General features: G+C 44.9%; 1 protein-coding gene across 1 annotated transcript in view; it reads right to left on the bottom strand.

Annotated features, from left to right (window-relative positions):
* The window catches only part of LOC104514232 (syntaxin-8-like), a gene marked incomplete at both ends in the record, with an annotated part of 52,899 nt that extends 38,113 nt beyond the window's left edge, over positions 1-14,786 (bottom strand). The window contains 2 exons of the mRNA XM_010157849.1: positions 13,097-13,189; positions 14,662-14,786. Coding sequence (XP_010156151.1) covers positions 13,097-13,189; positions 14,662-14,786 — 218 coding nt within the window. The remainder of the gene's footprint in view (positions 1-13,096; positions 13,190-14,661) is intronic.
* Positions 14,787-18,044: the final 3,258 nt, after the last annotated feature.

An 18,044-nucleotide genomic window follows, 5' to 3' on the forward strand; every position in this document is an offset into this window, starting at 1 on the left:
CATTCTGTGATTCTATGAAAAGCAATTAGAAGAGCTTCACCACAGTCAAATAAATCATTCCCAAGTTTCTTTCCAAAATCACCGTTTTTCCACTGCAGTCCTCCTCTCGCACACACAGAAGAAGAGCCCATGACAACCAACCCATAAGAAACAGAAACCTTCACATTCCCATAAGTAAGACTTCACAAAGGACACTGATTGCCTGGCCCCAGCGCTGCTGTAGGGCACCACATCCTTGTGCATTTGCAATCAGGTACTAACACAACAATTTGGTTGCCACTGCCAATGGTAGCTGGTTGTCTTGTGTCGCCATTTCCTCTAGTTTCTACACAGCACTATAAACACAAAGGTCAGAGTTATATAGAAAAAATATTTGGGCAGTTTATGCCAAACGTTATCTCATTTTTACACAGGGTCTGCCCAAAACAGAGCAAAACCAACCTTCTGAAATCTCTGGCCATACTTGAAAGCAATATTCCTTTCAGCATTTCTGCTAACACCAAGGGGAGTTTGATGCAGCAGGTGCAACCGAGGGGCTGCGAGGAACCCTCAAGTCTCTGGTCCCCCTCCTGCTTCAGAACAGGGAACCCCGTGGCCTCACTATCCCAGGGCCAAATTCATCACTTTATCACAGACAAAGGTATCTTGAGTTCCTACTCTGAGCTTGGAAAAAGGCCGTCAGGCCCAGATGTTTCAGACTAGAGAGTCTGGACTCAAACCAACATTTTTCAGCAAAACTTGGTTCTGTAAGAAAATTTCCAACAAAATTTTGAGATCAAACACCACTGGAGTTATTCCAGAGCGATGTGACTAACGTAGCCAAAACCCACAGTTGACAGTGATGCACTTTGCCAGCAGTTGACAGTGATGCACTTCTGCACTTTGATGCCAGCCAGTTCATGGTGCCCAATCTTTTTCCAAGTATGTGATTTACTCCCTTGATGCTAAAGTGTTTCTTATTAAACACTGTTGGGAGACAGTGAAGAGGAATCTTGTCTGCATCCACGTCCGAGGTCTGTCCTACTGTCATACTGGAGGATTATTCCAGTTCTTGGATCTAACAACAAAAGCAACAAGCACATCACATCTGCACCCAGAGGTCATGGGGGCTACAGCAAAGGCCTAGAGGCAGGTAGCAAGGCAGAATATTTTTCACACTACATGGCACAAACAGGGTAATACCTGTATCATCTTACTTGTTATGAGGTGAATAGGGATAAAACACTCTAACACATCAGCAATTAAAATAAAGGTTACACTCATACGACTTACTCCACCCATGCTTGCAAGGAAGATACATTATTATTTTATTTATGACAATTAATTCTATCACAATTATTTCATCTTTTGCTAAGTGATTGCAGGATGCTTTAAGATATCAACGTCACCATTTTAAAAGAATCCCATGTTTATGTCACACAGATTATGTTTAGGACTGAAACACAGCTTGGAGCGAGCAGTTGCTCCCAGCACTCTCGTTTCTGCTTCCACCTCACCGCGATGAGCTGCGTACACCCATCCAACGCACGGGTAGCCACAGGGCCAATTTTGGTGTCTGAGCATAGCCAAGCATTACCTTCCACTTGCAGGCTGGATCTGACAGCACATTTTACAAATATCTAAGCCATATTTAAACAAGCAAGAAAGCCACGTTTCCCATCCAAATACCGCACAACAGAGATTCATCTGCACGCAAGCATTAGAGTAACCAGCTTTAGCCTGCTTTCTGTTCTTGCTATGGTCAGAGTGTTGCAAGATGCTGCATCTCATTTTCTGGTCTGAGAGGTGCTGATTACCAAAACGATTCCATATGTGACGTTTATTTATTGCAGAACAGATCAGCAACGAACTGAAACTGCGTGGCAGCTGATAAACCTAATAGGCTCTATCAATTTTCCATACAGATGCCACAAGTAGAGCTGAGTTTCAGGACTGCTCAGTAAGAGAGCAGGGCTGGAGCAGCCTCGGCACCAGTCTGGAAGGGATTTTGCCCAGCACTGCTGGGAGTAGATGGTGTCTGCATCCTTGCTGCATCCATCCAGGCTCCCGCCTGCTGTCGCAGGTGCTTTCAGCATTTCACAATACAGCAAGTGCAATCCCTCCAGGCTACAGGAAGGGTTGCCCTGATCTCAACCCACCTCCAACTCAGAACCTGAGCTCTGACGATTAACAGTATATCCTGCACTACCACCTCACCTCAACTCCATACCACTGTATCCAAACTCGTTTCACACTTCATCTACCTCACAACAAAGGTCTAACACCGGAAAGGGTAAAATCCCTCTGTAAAAAGCAGCTTCCACAAACCCTACAGGCAAAACCCTGTCACTCATATCACTGAATCTTTGAGGTTGGAAAAGTCCTTTAAGATCATCCAGTCCAACCTTTAACCCAGCACTGCCAAGCCCACCACTAAACCATGTCCCTGAGCGCCTCATCCCCACATCTCTTAAATCCCCCCAGGGATGGTGACTCCACCACCTCCCTGGGCAGCCCCTTCCAATGCCTGACAGCCCTTTCTGGGAAGAACTATTCCCTAATATCCAACCTAAACCTCCCCTGGTGCAACTTGAGGTCATTTCTTGTCCTGTCACTTGGGAAAAGAGACCAACCCCCCCTCTCTGCAGCCTCCTTTCAGGGAGCTGTAGGGAGCGATAAGGTCTCCCCTGAGCCTCCTCTTCTTCAGGCTGAACCCCCCCAGCTCCCTCAGCCCCTCCTCACAGGAATTGTGCTCCAGACCCTTCCCCAGCTCCATTCCCTCCCCCAGACACGCCCCAGCCCCTCAGCATCTTTGCTGTAGAGAGGGGTCCAAAACTGAAGCCAGGATTTGAGGTGTGCCCTCACCAGTGCCCAGTACAGGGGGACGATCCCTGCCCTGCTCCCACTGTCCCTGCTGCAGGCCAGGAAGCTTAGACTTGCTTTAAACCCCAACATGCAACACACAAAAATCGCATGACAAATTCACCCAGTGCCGCACCTCTGAACTGGTTCTGCTGTCTCACCCCGAGCCCAACTTCTCTGGGAGCAAAAATGCTGCTCGGTATTTTGCGCTGTGCTGGACACCAGCCCAACGATGAACAAGTCAGCACCCGTGTGTTTTCACTTGGAAATTATTATTGGGACCAATAATATTATTGTGCTTATTCAGGCACAATAAGCTATAATCACCAGGGGACCCGACGACATACACATCGGAGAAGCAATACACGCTCTACGATCTAGGAGAACAGGAGAGGTAGGATAGTTTCTCCATGTAAATGCAGGAGGAGAGACGAGCTGGAAGCACACTTGGGAGATAATGGGAAAACCAGGAGAATCTGTCAGAGAGCAGTCACCAACCCACTCAGTAGTGAGTAAATCCAGTTCAAAGCACTCTTCGGATTCCAGCAATACCTCGCAGTGACAACATGCCCAGAAACATGGTTTTCTTATTCTCTCCTGTGTTGTAACCGTTCAAGTTTCGACCCCACAGGTTTTCTGGGAAATCTATTAAAAGCCCACTAAGCACCCAACAGCCCTCTCCCCGAAATCACCATGACGCAGGGCATATGGTTCCTACCAAGCATGACTTCCTTTTAAGCCCGAGTATCACCTTCTTCCCAGTAATGCCGAGGTAAGCAAGTGATCAAGTGACACAAGACGGAGCAGCCACACACTTTTTCCCCCCCATAAATCCTCAACAGCATCCTCTGAAAAGGGGAAGGGGCAGAGGAAGCACTAAAGTTAGCGTTTTTTAGAGTAGAAACTGAAGTATAAACTCTCAAGCTGCATTTCACTGCCACAAATAGCAAATTTTTAAAAATAAAACATTATTTTTAGCCTAAGTGGTGCTTAACAATTTGCAAATAAAATATTGCCCGGAGACAGCGATATGTCATCATCTGAGAATGCTAAAGCAGCCGCGTCCTGTTCACGTTCAACATCAGCTTACGGGGAGCAAGCGAGAGAGCGTTTGGGACCCCGTCTCTAACGTGCCATTAAAACCTTCCCCGAGTCAGCCAAGAAACAGAGGGATGGTACTTAAGGAGGATGAGCCAGACACAACACCTTGGTATTACCTATGAGGGCAAAAGAAATTCAAGTACATGGAAACTCCCCTAACAGTTTCCCAGATCCCCTCGCAAAGGCTGTGCTGCACGGAACAATTTCTCTCCTGCCTTCCTTTCCCGCAAGCATCGACCGTAAGGTCGGGATCTGTAATTTCAGCTGCTCACAGACAGGTATGTGATTTAGCAAAACGGGGCTGTAAAGGAGAACAGACTGGGTTTGTGCCTTTCTGCTTCTTTACGACCCATGACAGACAGCACCTTAAAGTAGGAAAGCAGGCTAGGAAAATAAATCCCCTTTCTATGGTCTCAATTTGAGATTTTTGAACAGGGGGAAAAGCTAAATTAACATGGAAAGAAAAAAAAAACATCGGTGTTGAAATACCTACAATTACAGCTAGGTTTTGTTTTCTTTTTAAACAGCTTAAATCAAATAGCTGAAGAAGCAGACGGGAAAGAGAACTCTTATGCTAAAAGCTGAGGCTTCTATCCCTACCAGAGCTCACCGTAAGCCCTGCTAGAAAACTAGAGAAGAGACTTCACAAACAAGATGTTCAAGATCATAATTCTTATCTAGAAATCCTGAAAGGCTTAAAAAAAGTTAGAAACACATTTCTCCAGCATTTCTGATCTCCATGAAGACAGATGAAGGAAGACAACTTCCCCCCCTCCCCACCGCGGTGTGGGTGAGGTAGGGATTGACTAACAGTGGAAAAATCCACATAATTGAGAAGACAAATGTTGAACAGTTATTTTACGGCTTGAACTATGCAAGGAAAAACGCTAGCCGTGCCAAGAGGCCAGACAGACTCATTGTGTGTGTGTGTCAGTATGCAGGAGCCCAGTCAAGTTCCAGAAGTGCAACACTTTTATCCTCATCCAGGTTGTGCCGTGCTGGTTTATCTGTTTCTGTAAGCACTGCGTCAAGCTGTAAAATACTGAAAGGAAAAGTATCCTCTCCCAGCATTATGTGTACATGGAGTGTAACACAAACATACACACAGGCTCGGTAGCATGACCTGCTGTTAAGGCCATTTGTTGCTTCCCACGAGAAGGCCCTATTTTCAGTGCCTTAAAACGATGAGAAACGTTAACGACTATGGCTCAAGATTCCCAACTTGGATGTCTGCTTCCAAATGAATTTACAAAAAAAAAAAAAATTAAAGTTTCAGCCAAAATATCTCAGCCATTTCAGAACAATGCTGGGTTTTCCACGTTAAGACTCTCCAGTGGCCTCAGGAGCTACAGTACCCCAATGCTTCCGCATTAAGACACACACAAGTTAGAGGGAGATGGAAAAGGACCCAGAAGGGGAACTAATTGAGCAAGAATGCTGGACGAGCAGTTTCAAAAGTGAAAATTAGACATTCAGAAGTGGAGATTAAAGATCAATTTGATAGAAGCAGCAGAATGAGAAGTCTGAAGGAAGCCAAGTAGCAGATAGGACAGGAAAGAAACACAGGCTTGCACACAGCCTTTTCCACAATGTTGTGCTGTCCAGTCATGTTTAAGAGGTGACCCTATACACTATAGAATCATGAAATAGGTTGGGTTGGAAGGGACCTTTTAAAAGTCGCTTATTCCAACCCCTCTGCAGTGAGCAGGAACATCTTCAACCAGATCAGGTTACTCAAGGCCCCGTCCTACCTGACCTTGAATGTTTCCAGGGATGGGGCATCTACCACCCCTCTGGGCAACCTGTGCCAGGGTTTCACCACCCTCATTGTAAAAAACATCTTCCTTATATCCAGTCTAAATCTACCTCTTTCAGTTTAAAAACATTACCCCTTGTCCTGTCACTACAGCCCTGCTAAAAAGTTTGTCCCCAGATTTCTTATAGGCCCCGTTCAAGCACTGAAAGGCCACAGTAAGATCTCCCCGGAGCCTTCACCTCTCCAGGCTGAACAACCCAAACTCGCAGCCTTTCTTCACAGGAGAAGTGCTCCTGCCCTCTGACTGTTTCCATGGCCTCCCCTGGACCCGCTCCAACAAGTCCACATCCTTCTTGTGCTGAGGGCTCCAGAGCTGGATGCAGTACTCCCATCCGATTAACCGTTACAGAAGCAGCAGCCCTTGCAGGTAGCCTGTATCTCCCTCCAGTTTGTCAGAATCCTTTGGAGGAGCTCTAGCCCTACTCCCAACCTAGCTGCACTCTCCCATTTTTGTATCGCGTGGGAGGTATGTACGTACACTGTGTACGTCTTCATCCATGTCCTTAACCCACACAGCCCAACCCAACATATTCATTCCAATTACGAACCACCAACTCCTAATCTGAGTAGAATTATCCCATCAACACCACATCTACTGAAAATTATTGAACCCATGCTTCCATAGACTACCAACAAGAAAGTCTCTTGAGATGGCATCAAAGCCTTTCTTATCTGAAAGTGACACCTGCTTTTTTCCCCTTTACTCAGCAGGGTCTTTCACAGCGTAAGTCTAAACTCATTTGACACAACTGTCTCTTAACAAGGACTTCAGTGAGACCCGCTGCAGACCTGTCATGTCACCAGTACTTCCAGTTTGGTTTGTGGTACCAGAGTTCTCCCAGCAGCATTTAACTGCTGGAAACCCATCCCACTACAGCCTGAAAGGGAGCACAAGGATGCTTACTCCTTCCTTACCTCTGCTGTCAGCAACCATCCATGAAGCCTGCGGGTCAGACACCTCACACCTCTCTCATGCTGCTCCACATCATCCAACACCGGGAAAATTACCCTCTCAGCCTGTGTTGCAGAGGTCCCTGTGTAGGTGTTCTCATCTGGCTGCTGCCCCAGGCATGGAGACAGATCCATGCTGCAGTGGCTTCCCTGAAGGTTTTTTTCAGTTTTCTTTTTAAGAATACCAGCAAATTCTACAGATAAAGACTGGAAACATTGAAGCAGCATTGTCATGTACTTAAAAGGTTAGGAAAGGCTCGAAACAGTACTATTCTGTGTAGATACGTTTTCAATCCAACGCAAACTCAGTGTAACCTCAGTTTTCATTACACAGCTCCTTCAGCAGGCAGCACAGGCAAGGCTTACTTCCTTGACAGATACCAAATATTTTGTTTTATCCTCATCATCCAGCACAAGGCTGCATTCCTTACGGACTGCATACAACTCCAACCCTGCCCTGAACAGTTCAAAGCTTCCTCCCAGACCTTCCAACGATGGCCCTCCTGACAGTAAGTACGAGTGTATTTTGATATGGACAGCTTCCTTGGGAGATGAAACACTATCGTCCCCAAGTCAGAAGGAAAAATAAGAAAATGAATAGTTAAGGTTTATTTTGGATGTTCAGTAGAAGAGGGTTTGAACCTCTTTTTAGAAAGCCACATATAAAATCAAACCTTATCTATCCTTCCAAACAGTATTTCATATATTTTCATGTATTTCAGGAACATGGTTTAGTGGTGGACTTGGCAGTGTCAGGCTTATGGTCAGACTCAATGACCTTAAAGGTCTTTTCCAACCTAAATGACTCTGTGATTCTATATTGCCCAGTACTCCATGGGGGACAGACTAAGCGATCCTTAAAGGTCCCTTCCAACCCAATCCATTCCATGGTTCATGACACCCAGAGCACAGCCAGCACCCTCTTCTGTGCCAATGCTCAAAACCTCTGCAAACCAGACCCTGCAATGCCAAGTCAGACACACAGAAGGGAGTCGCTTCTGCAAAAGCTTGGCTAAGATGGGTTAGCCACCCTCACACAGAGCTCCTGGGCAAGAGCAGAGTTTCATGCGCTAAGGCAACACTTATCTGTAGCTGTTGCCACAGAAACCCCTTACAACCCCTTCCTTCCTCACTAAACATTTTCCCACACGTGAAGAAATGAGGCAGAGACCTTAGAAATAGCTTTTGTCACCACGTATGCTCAATTCGACCCCAGAGGAGATGGAGTCCTACGCACAAAATGAGGCAGGACCTGCAGAAAACAGCATGCAATTGTTTCAAGCCCAGAAATACACACAAGAAGTGACGTCTAACCTGAATTTTGGCATTCCCCAACTCCTGAGTGTTCATATTGAGACTAAGTATTCCACTATTTCGATCGCTTATGACAAAAAGCGATGTTTTAACAGGGGTGTTAATTTTTCCCCTAAGAAGGGTTAACCCCAACTGAACAGCACGCCATAAAAGACAGAGCGTTTCTCCAGTAAAACTGAAGTCGTTTCTATTCTGCACAATAAGCTTGGGAAGCAAAATAAAAATCTACATGCACAGCATGAGCTCAGTCAGGCTATGGATGGTTATTTTTCATCTGAATATTAAAAACATACGCTTCTCTGTAGAGGTTTTTAGAAAACCTGAACCTGCTGGTGCTCAGCCTTTCTCAAGGAATGCTGAACACCTTCAAGTCCCAGCAACCAGTGGACTCGAGCCATCTCGGAAGGGGGTCAAAGCAGTGCAGGATTGTTAACTCCACATGAGGAAAACATATTGTTTAGACAAGATGATGAACATTTTGTAAAATTGAAAATTTAATCTTTAATCATTTCTTATTTACAAACCAATCCTAACAGTGAGGTAATACATCCACAGCCCCACTGGCTTTTGTCTCGTAACTCATACACATTCCATACACAATGTTAATTAGTTTGTATTATAGCAAAAATGTTTTTAATAAACAGAAACGTGAAACGACTTCAAGGTTCTTCTTTGATTATGCAACAGCCGTGTAAAATAATCTTTAGGAGAAGCACTTTGCTGTACATATACTGACTGGGCTAGCTGCACCAGCAGCGATGGGCTTGTGGCTGGACACTGCCCCATAATAGATACTTTGCATCCCTGCTGCACTACAGGTTCTGACGGTGTTTTCAGCAAGTCTTTGCACCACCAAGAATGCTTTCACTCATTTTCTCTGACTTTACAAGAATAATTCTCCATGTAACAGCTAGAACAGGGCTCCGGGCTCAGGTGGAGTCTCTGAACTGCGTTTCGATGGAAGCACGTCAGGTTAATAAAAGCTGTCTAGTAGGTAAGCCACAGGCTTTAACCACGAAACTGGCACCAAAGAGCCAAGTCCATCTTGCAGCCTCGTGTGCCACCCCCCAGAGGTGACACAGCAGCCTTCATTTTGCAAAGTTATTTAAGTAAAAAAAAGATAAAAATAGATAATGCTTCAGTATTTTTGGTTGGTTTTAGAAACTTGACTTTGACAAGAAATTAAAAATGTTACATAACCATGTAATTAAGGCATCATTATGACAGACTGTTTACTTAAAATGATCCATTTTGGCTAAGAACATCCTGGATATTCACCTTGTAGACAGCATTCACTTGACCAGTAAAAAGATGTAACCAACAGTCTACTTTTGCAGCTTTTCCATCTATGAACGTATTTATGCTCCCACACAGATTTTAAAGGACCTGGGAGCAAAAGAATCCATCCTCAACGGTGTATACCAAACACAGAGCAACACGGTAAAAATGCCAAACACTACAAATTTTGCAAGCCACCAACATTTACCATCCGTCACCGAGTACTATATTCTCATGCAAGCATGCCACAATGAGACAACATCTCTATAAGGGTAAAACAGCTTTCAGAATTTCTGAAAGCATTCTTCCAAAATCATTGCACTAGATTAGATTGCCTCATCAACAGGGCCAGAGGCCATTTACACTATTTTCTTTTTCTTTTTTTTACGTAACAGATGAAAGGATTACAGAAAGTTTTCTGGGGCCAAATTTGGAATTAATGATGGGAAAATTCTTTTTCTAATCCCCCATCTCTCCCACTGCTAGCAGACTCCTGAGACTGGAAAAAAACAATGTCTCCTGGTACCCTGCTCCTAGTTTGCTCATCAGTGTACAATGCTATGCTCAGGAGGTTTGAAAATGACACTCAGCTTTGAGCAGAGCCATGAAATCTCAAGGACACAGCTATACTGAAAATCTGAGATCAGGACAACATGAGACTCCAATTAAAACCTGGATGCATCACAACGAAATCAAGAGATGGGACTCATCCGCTCAGGGCAGACGTCTGCCAAGCAGCCACCTCCATCCAAGCCCAGGCTCGCTTTAGGATCGGTGGGGAAAAAGGGCTTTTCTGGGACACGCTGTGCCCTGCCCCGAGAGGGGTGCACCAGGCAGGCTGGAGGGATGGCACCTGAGCCATGACGGCGGGTGTGTGCTCACTACGGAGCAAGCTCAGCCCAAAGACCGGCCTTGCAGGGCTGTGGAGCTGAGTGAGGCTGGTGGCACCCAACTCTTCCGGAGAGCACAGCAACCTCCGCAGCCGGGGACCTCTTACAAACCTCCACCGCTGCTCCTCAGCACTGCCTGTCAGCCCACCAGTGAAGTAAAAGTAGATACCGCCAAGTAACTGCCCCTCTAAGAGCGAAGTTTAATCATTTTTTAGTCATTTAACAAACACAAAAGAATTTACACATACCAACTCTCCTCCAGAAGTAAACTTTGCATAATTAATCGAGATGCCTCCAATACTTGTACATCTGCAAATGCACAGCTACACCAACTGGCACTCAAGGGAAAATGCCTCCGGCCACCTCAAAATGCTGGGAAGTGCAAATATCTCAGCTGAACAGAGCCAGAGCCGCCAGGGAAGGAAAAAAGCAGGCTTGAACAACAGGTTGTCTGGAAAGTAAGTACAGCTACCCAGCCCCTTAAAGTCTGTTTCATTAACTATCAGATATTACCAGTTACTTCTGAATTAAGACATATTTTATGATAAGACCAGACCAAGCTCAAGGCGCCTCATTGGTTTCAGAAGGTGGAAACATCCAAAGCAGCTCAGGGAAGTGGAAGCTTCCCCCAGAAACGGGCAATTTGAAGGAAAATTTGATTCATATAAAAAGGAGTACTGATGCAGCACTTCATGAAGATGAACTTCCCCTGCCTCCCCACCATACAGACGATGCCATTATCACTCAGCACTAGGAAGGAAAGAGATTCCAAGTAAGGGGAAATTACAGGGCAGTTATCCTCATCAACTGACTGTGTAACAGTGAGACAAGATTGGCAGAGTGCCTGAGAAAAGTCTGTAGATAGTTAAGCACAGGACATAAAATAAGATGTGCAAAGGGAAAGGAGCCACTGGAAAATATTGCTAGGGATTTCAGCTTTTCCAGTGTGCCAGTGGCAACGAAACACCCAACCATATCCCCCTGTACCCACAAAAATAAATTAAATTAAAAAGGATTGCATAAAGTCAGAGAAAACCTGGGAGTTCCACTTGCTCAGTGGTGATGAAACCAAGTACTGAGTGATCTGGTCCCCGGTCTGTAAGAGTCAGAGTGTTTCCCACCTTTTTCAGACTGCTTAAAGGTCTACAAACAACGCACTCTACATGGCTGTCAAGTTTTTATTCTCTAGGACAGCAAGAAGCAGAGGTAACTTGGCACTTTCTTCTCCCCCAGGGTCTGGCCCGCAGTCAGCAACAGGCGATCCTCATCACTTTTTATCCTAAGCATTTGGGAAGGTTTCCATCTTTTGGGGAAGAGTTGCCTATAGCTCAAAAAAGAGCTCACGTGAAAACATCAAGAATTTTGCTCTAAGCTTTGTAACTATCTGTAAGACAAGCAAGTCAAACAAAACTGGCATTATTTGCACTATTTGTAAAAAGGAAGGTTAAATGCCTTCCCAATTTCACAGATGTTTCAAGGCTTCATTGCTACAAAAAGTCTGGCATGGTCACACAGAAATGCGATGGTACAATACGCGTTACCTTCAGGGTCCCAAAAACCTAAGTATTTGGGGAACCTTGCCCTACCCCCAGCAGAGGGAAATGGGACACAGATCATCTATTTTCCTGATGAGAAACTGAGGTTTCACAGAGAATTAGTAAACACGCTTATGCTTCCCACCTGTTTTCTATTTAGAACAAAAAAAAGCAATTAATATGACTTTTTAAACAACAGCTAATAGAAGAAACTTATGAAAACGAGATTTGTGATTGAAAATATCTTTACTCACATGAGGCAGAGGATCAAAATATGACAAGACCACTAAGCACAGTTTCTCCCAGCTGCATAAACCATTTCTTAACAATCTTAAGATTAATAAACAAAGACATATTTGAGACATTTCACATCCCTCCTGGATTTAGCCGTACATGAGAAAGCCATCCTCTTACTTGAGTCTCAGTTGGAGCAGAGCTCCCAAGCAGTACTTCATGTTACGTGATTGTTAGTAGGGGAACCCCCCCAACTCTGAGCAGGCATGCAGAGAAATGCAAGGGAAAAAAAAAAACACAGGCCCGGGAAGAAGCCGATTTAAGCATATCGTTTATTAGCAAGTAAAAGGACATTTACCTTCTCAGTGGTTAAGTACAACACTACCCAAGGATAAACCATATGGCTCTACTCTTTGTGCAAGGGAGAAAGCTGGCAGGGTGCCACAGCTCTAATTGAACTATTACCATATCGTACAACATGAAAAAGTCAGAGAGACCAGAGGATCTGCTCTCCTAGGGACAGTTTATGTCACGCGGACAATTAAGTGAGTAACAAAGCATATTTAATGGGAAAGCAATTCCACCATTTGGATACTGGCTCATTTTAAAGAAAATAGGTACTATTCTGGTTCAATATTGCACTTAATTTGATCCTACATTCAATGCCATGAAACCTTCAAAATCCACATCACTTGTAGCAAACAATACAACACTTCTCCTTTAATTGCTGCTCAAGGATTTTCCACCTTGTTAATAAGGAAAGACACAGAGTAAGAATGCTCAAGTGCAACACATAAAAGCTGACCATAAAAACTGTCATAAAAAACTGAAAAATGCACAAGATCGAGTACAAGATTAATTTTGTACTATGTACAAATTATCACCACACTCGTCTTACAAAAGGCAGGCTTGATAAAAACACACCAAGTGTCTGTATGCTGCACACGCACAACAGGGCGTGTAGTGACAATAAAACAACCAGGTGATGAACAGACAGAATCTGTAGTAGCTGTGCATACACAAACCTGCAGAGTATTGTTACTTTGGGCAAAAAGCAGTGCAGTTGTAGGATTGAAAAAAGTAAGTCATATGCACAATAAAATGAGGCAAAAGGAGTTTCTGAATCTTGTTCTTACCATTCTGTTCGTCCAGCTCATTCCCAATTTCCTGCCCCATTTGCTTTTGTCTGGATATGATTGAAGAAAGCGCATCGAGTCCAGCATCTTGCTCTGCACCAAAAAAAAAAAAACCCACAAAGTGACATGAAAAAAAATGCTGATATGCCAGGCTGTGTACCATAAAAGATGTGCAAGTGAAGAAAAAGATCTACTCTGTGCTTCAAGAGTTAAAATGTATTAAGAAAAGTACATCAACAGAACATGAAAATGAATCCTTAGGGCAACAGCACTCTTAAAATAATGTGAATGATGGGTAATTAATTTGTCTGCTCTGGCTGGGACATTTAGCTGAGGGTCCCCAAAAAAAAAAAAAAATCCAACAATTCAACATTCAGCTGTTACTCAATCATAAATGCAGGAGATTTTCTGGCACACACAGAGATCCCTGATTAGCCTTTTTAAATTTTCCAAGAAACTTTAACATGAATAAAAGACAAACAGGTGATGCAAACACCAAAGAATTCAAATAGATTTTTAAAGCTGGAAGAGGATACCGAGTGCATGGAAGAGAGCCTGAGACAGAGGGGACACAGTGGGGGCAGCTAAGGTTTGACACGTTGCCATCAGCTCTGCAGACACTCCTTTATTCAGATCTGTAACACCTCTGCTACTCCAGTTCGCAGGAACCACGCAGTCCTTAGTAAGCACCTTAACCAAAACGTGCAGCTCCCCTTGCCCAAAGTCATCAAGAAGTAGAACAAGAGGTGCTGGACTGTCAGTGGTCTGACAAACTGTGAAGCAGCGATGTTGCACAGAGCAGGACAGCCAGCTGGCTGCAGTCCAGAGCCAAAAATGGTATGGAACGGCCAGAATCCCCTTCCCTTCAACCGGACAAAGGTCTGGTCCCCAGTAACTCTTCCAGTATCCCCAAGGGATGCCTATGGTGCCGTCAGAGATGGGAGCTTGAGGTTTCTCCTGGACCATCCAAACACAGTCCATGCCATTCCCCTCTACTGTCGCTGTAAATGTTTCACACGCAGACTGAAGAGGGCCTTATCTGGAGACCGGCTTCATTTCATCACTTCCAACACTTTAATTGCATAGAAATTACCTCATTAACCACCTGATGTCCTCAGGTTGAGGTGTGCCAACACTTCCAAAGTCAGAGATTCCTTATGGATTGTGAGGGCCAAAATCTGAAGGCTTTTTTTAGATTTAGTTAATTTTTGCTTCCTTCCAATTCAACAATACATTTGCTGCCCCCCAGCCTGAAGCACTGCAGTAATACTACACGTGGTGCCGTTCACGAGATCTCCACTGCAAAGCCAAACCATGAGTATGATCAAAATCAAGGATGCCCTGTCAAGGATGTCTTTTAAAATTTGATTTAAGAACATGCTTCCAGTTAAGAATATTGCAAGCACAATATTGCTCCAGCAAATACATAAAACAACCACCTGGATTTATGATGTTTGACATCCCCAGACAATAGAACTTCAGCACAGGTTATTTTATTCTCTTTCTAGCAAGGGCTTCTCTCAGAGTCCTAGTGAAGCTTATAAAAAACAGCAAGACTCTGGTACCTTCTATGATCCTTCGCTGCTGCTGCCTGAGATCGTCAAAGCCAAGCCCTCTGGTTTCCTCAGGTTCTTCCAAGAGCCAGGGGTTGGTTACACCTCGTTTGACCCCTCCCGTCATTAGGCTAGATCTGAAAATAACTTCAGTCAGTAATTTTCAACACAAAACCCACCCACTGTATAATTCGTGCTTGCAAGAGACTGGCTGCCAGAGATGGATGCGTACGTGTTGGTTGCACTCCATGGGATTCCCTGCAATCAGAAGAAACTAGCCAAGAAGAATCTGATGAACTCCAATAACGACCACATCTCACAGGCTCCATGATACTGCGGAGAAGTGGTAAAGCAGGGGAGGATTAATTCTGCAGTGAACAACTAAGCAACGCAGTGAAACGCATACCATACACTGTGTAACGTACCCCTGTTAAACGCTGTGTGCATGCAGAAAACAGGGCATTTGCAACTGCTACCGAAGAACAGGGTTACTGGGAATACACACATCGTTCATCCATTTGCTATGGGATCGAAACACAAACTTCTAAAACACTGTGGTACAGCCTGAGAGCTTCCAACAGTAAAGGGATCAGAGGCTAATCAAATGAGGCTACTAATTTTCCGCAGTCCATACCAAACCTAAAAGGGAACATTTCTGCGTTTCAAAAACCACAAAACGAAGTCCCACAGTTACTCTGCATTTCCTACCCGGCCATCAGCACGAACAAGCAGCCAGGCACACACACTCCTAAAGGAAAGAGTAATCAAGTTATGGGGTTTCTTCTAAAAGAATTACAACCTGAGGTTGTTCGCGTTATAGACACCTCCCTGGTTACAACGGAAAACAAGTTTTCCATGTCCAGGGCACATAAATTCAAGTAGTAAAATGAAATGCCACTTAAATATTTTTTTTTCCTCAAGGCCAGATTTCTGGTTTCTGCCTTTCAGCTTTCCACTGGTTCTCCTACAAGAAAAACATTATATGACAAACTGTGAGACACTTGAACCCAAAACTGCACCTCAGATTTGGGGTAAGAGTCATCCTAAGATTGATTCCTCAAGAGCAGGACAGAAGTAACAGTTTTTGCTTCCTGCTTTGGTTTTTTTTAGTCTCCGTTTTATTCTCATTTTACGTTTGCCCTGTTCCTTCCCCAAACACTTCTGCAAACAAAACAAGAACAGTGTGCATTTTTAGGATCTGTCCAATTCTCAAGATTTTTTAATTACATTAAGACCTAAATTTTTTTAACGGAGTGCAGGCCCCCTCCCCGAGATATACTGAAACGCTGTACAGTGTACACACAGGCTCAAATCATTGTGTGGTCAAAACCCTGTACCAGAAGAAGTGAACTCTGCAAAAGTACCAGTGGAGCCAGGAGTTAACACACCGTGTGATGCAGCTCCACGGAGAGAGGGCTGAAGACCAGCAAAATCCAGTACGTGTGTCTAGGCGCTCCTTGAGGAATTGTGGTGAACTAGAGACATCTCCTGGCCGTGAGATGAACCGACACTGCTGAAAAATACCTCGGTACCTGCGTTTCGAGCCATCCCTAAGTTACAGCCATATACGCCTTCGCCTGTGCGCAGCGCACTGCACCTTTGCGCTGCATTCACAGCCACATTCGGAACACTTAAACCTTCAACGTTCCGTCGGCTTCGCCTCAAGGTAACAGCTTTGTCAGAATAAAAAAAAGAATAAAAATAAGCTTTTTTGCTCCAGGACTAGAAGGTACTTATTTTAAGTCACAGCGTCTCACTCAGCCACCCTGATGGTGCTGGAAGAGGAGCGCAGCGCGGAGCCCAGACCGCCCACTGTGCCACCGGCAGCATCTGCAAGAGGAGCCGGGACTCCTCTGTACTCACCCTCTGCACCTCCCTTAACTCCCATGTGTTTATCCAGGTTGGCTTGATTAGACAGAAACCTGAAATACAGTTTTACACACTCCTAACTCACGAGGACGGCTCTCCCAGGCTCACCGACCGAAACGCAACGGAAGCGTTACGCCTCTGGAGACGCAAAGATCATTACAGTTCCCCCAGTTCAATCTGCACGCACACAAAACCTAGGGTTAACACCACCTGATAAAATCCCTTGAATAAAGCAAACAGAACATAAAGCTCTTTGCTTGGTAAAAAGAGCACAACTCTTTCTGCCTGTTAAAAAAAAAAAGCCAAGGCAAGCAAATTTGAAATAATTTGCACCACTCCCTCCCTCCCTCCCCCCTAATAGTGTGCCCTATTCTTGCAGGTTGGGTCATGACAACTGGTCTGCCCGTCACGATAATCTTTTTGACATGTTTGGTAACTGCCTTCCCACACAACACAGCATAACTTCCTCCTTCCTCTGATCTTGCCATGTTTCGCTTTGGTGGTGTGAAGATTAAAGCTTATCCAATTAGCCACCCACTGCCTCCGCCAAGTTAATCACGTAAATCTTTGAAACCGTCACAGAGCAGTGGAGTGTGCGGATAGCTTTTGATTACAGGAGCAGATTTAACTAATTACAAGGCTTAGCAATGTGCCCAAGTATAAAAGATGATGGGGTTTAAAATCAGGCAGCTATGTCACTGCCTAACAAGGGAGGGCTTATCTTCCAGAAGGCATTGTTTCACTGATAATTCTTACAAAACTTCCCAAGTAACTTAGATTAGTCAACCAGCACTTACTTTAGACCAAGGCCACACATCAAGGCTTACGGCTTTAGAAGACTGATCAGCAAGACTGCATTTGAAACAAAACCTGGGTCATATGACCATTGGTTGCATGATCACTTGAACATCCCCTTAACGATACAGTTGTACAGTGGGGCCCTTTGAAGTGCCCAGGGCACCGCAGCTCGGCTGCAGAGGGCAATCTCGGGGCGACGGCGAAGAGGCGGGTGCATTCTCTCACTCACTCGTACTGACAGGCAGTGTATCTCAGGAAGCTCCAAGCTAGTAAATAAAACAAGTGTCATTTTAATGTACAAAATGAAAACCCCCTCCAAATAGCCCAGGAGAAGCCGCACAAGCACTTCCAAATGCCCTCCAGGCACCTTCCCAGGTGGAGACCTCTCCACAAGAACTGCTTCCAGCGGGAAGCCTACAGAAGGGGCAGCATTCCCTGCAGCTGGCAGAGGACTTCCCCGGCTCCCCCAGCACAGGAACCAGGAGCAGCATATCTCACATTCACAGAAATGCTGTGTTTACCCAGGATTTGGTTAACTTAGTCCCACTGGCTCCAGTGAGCAGAAGCTGCCTGGGCCAGCTGCCACGCGGGCTGCTGGACAGCTGACTGCAGAGCAGCTACTCAGCGGCACCTCGGGATCACCAACTCCTGCCCTCAACGTAGGCACGGCAGCTTCCACACTCGCACCTGCGACAGGCTGTCATGCTTTAACTCCAGCTAGCAAAATA

The sequence above is a fragment of the Eurypyga helias genome, unplaced genomic scaffold (assembly GCF_000690775.1).
Source record: "Eurypyga helias isolate BGI_N326 unplaced genomic scaffold, ASM69077v1 scaffold4918, whole genome shotgun sequence".
Classification (NCBI taxonomy): domain Eukaryota; kingdom Metazoa; phylum Chordata; class Aves; order Eurypygiformes; family Eurypygidae; genus Eurypyga; species Eurypyga helias.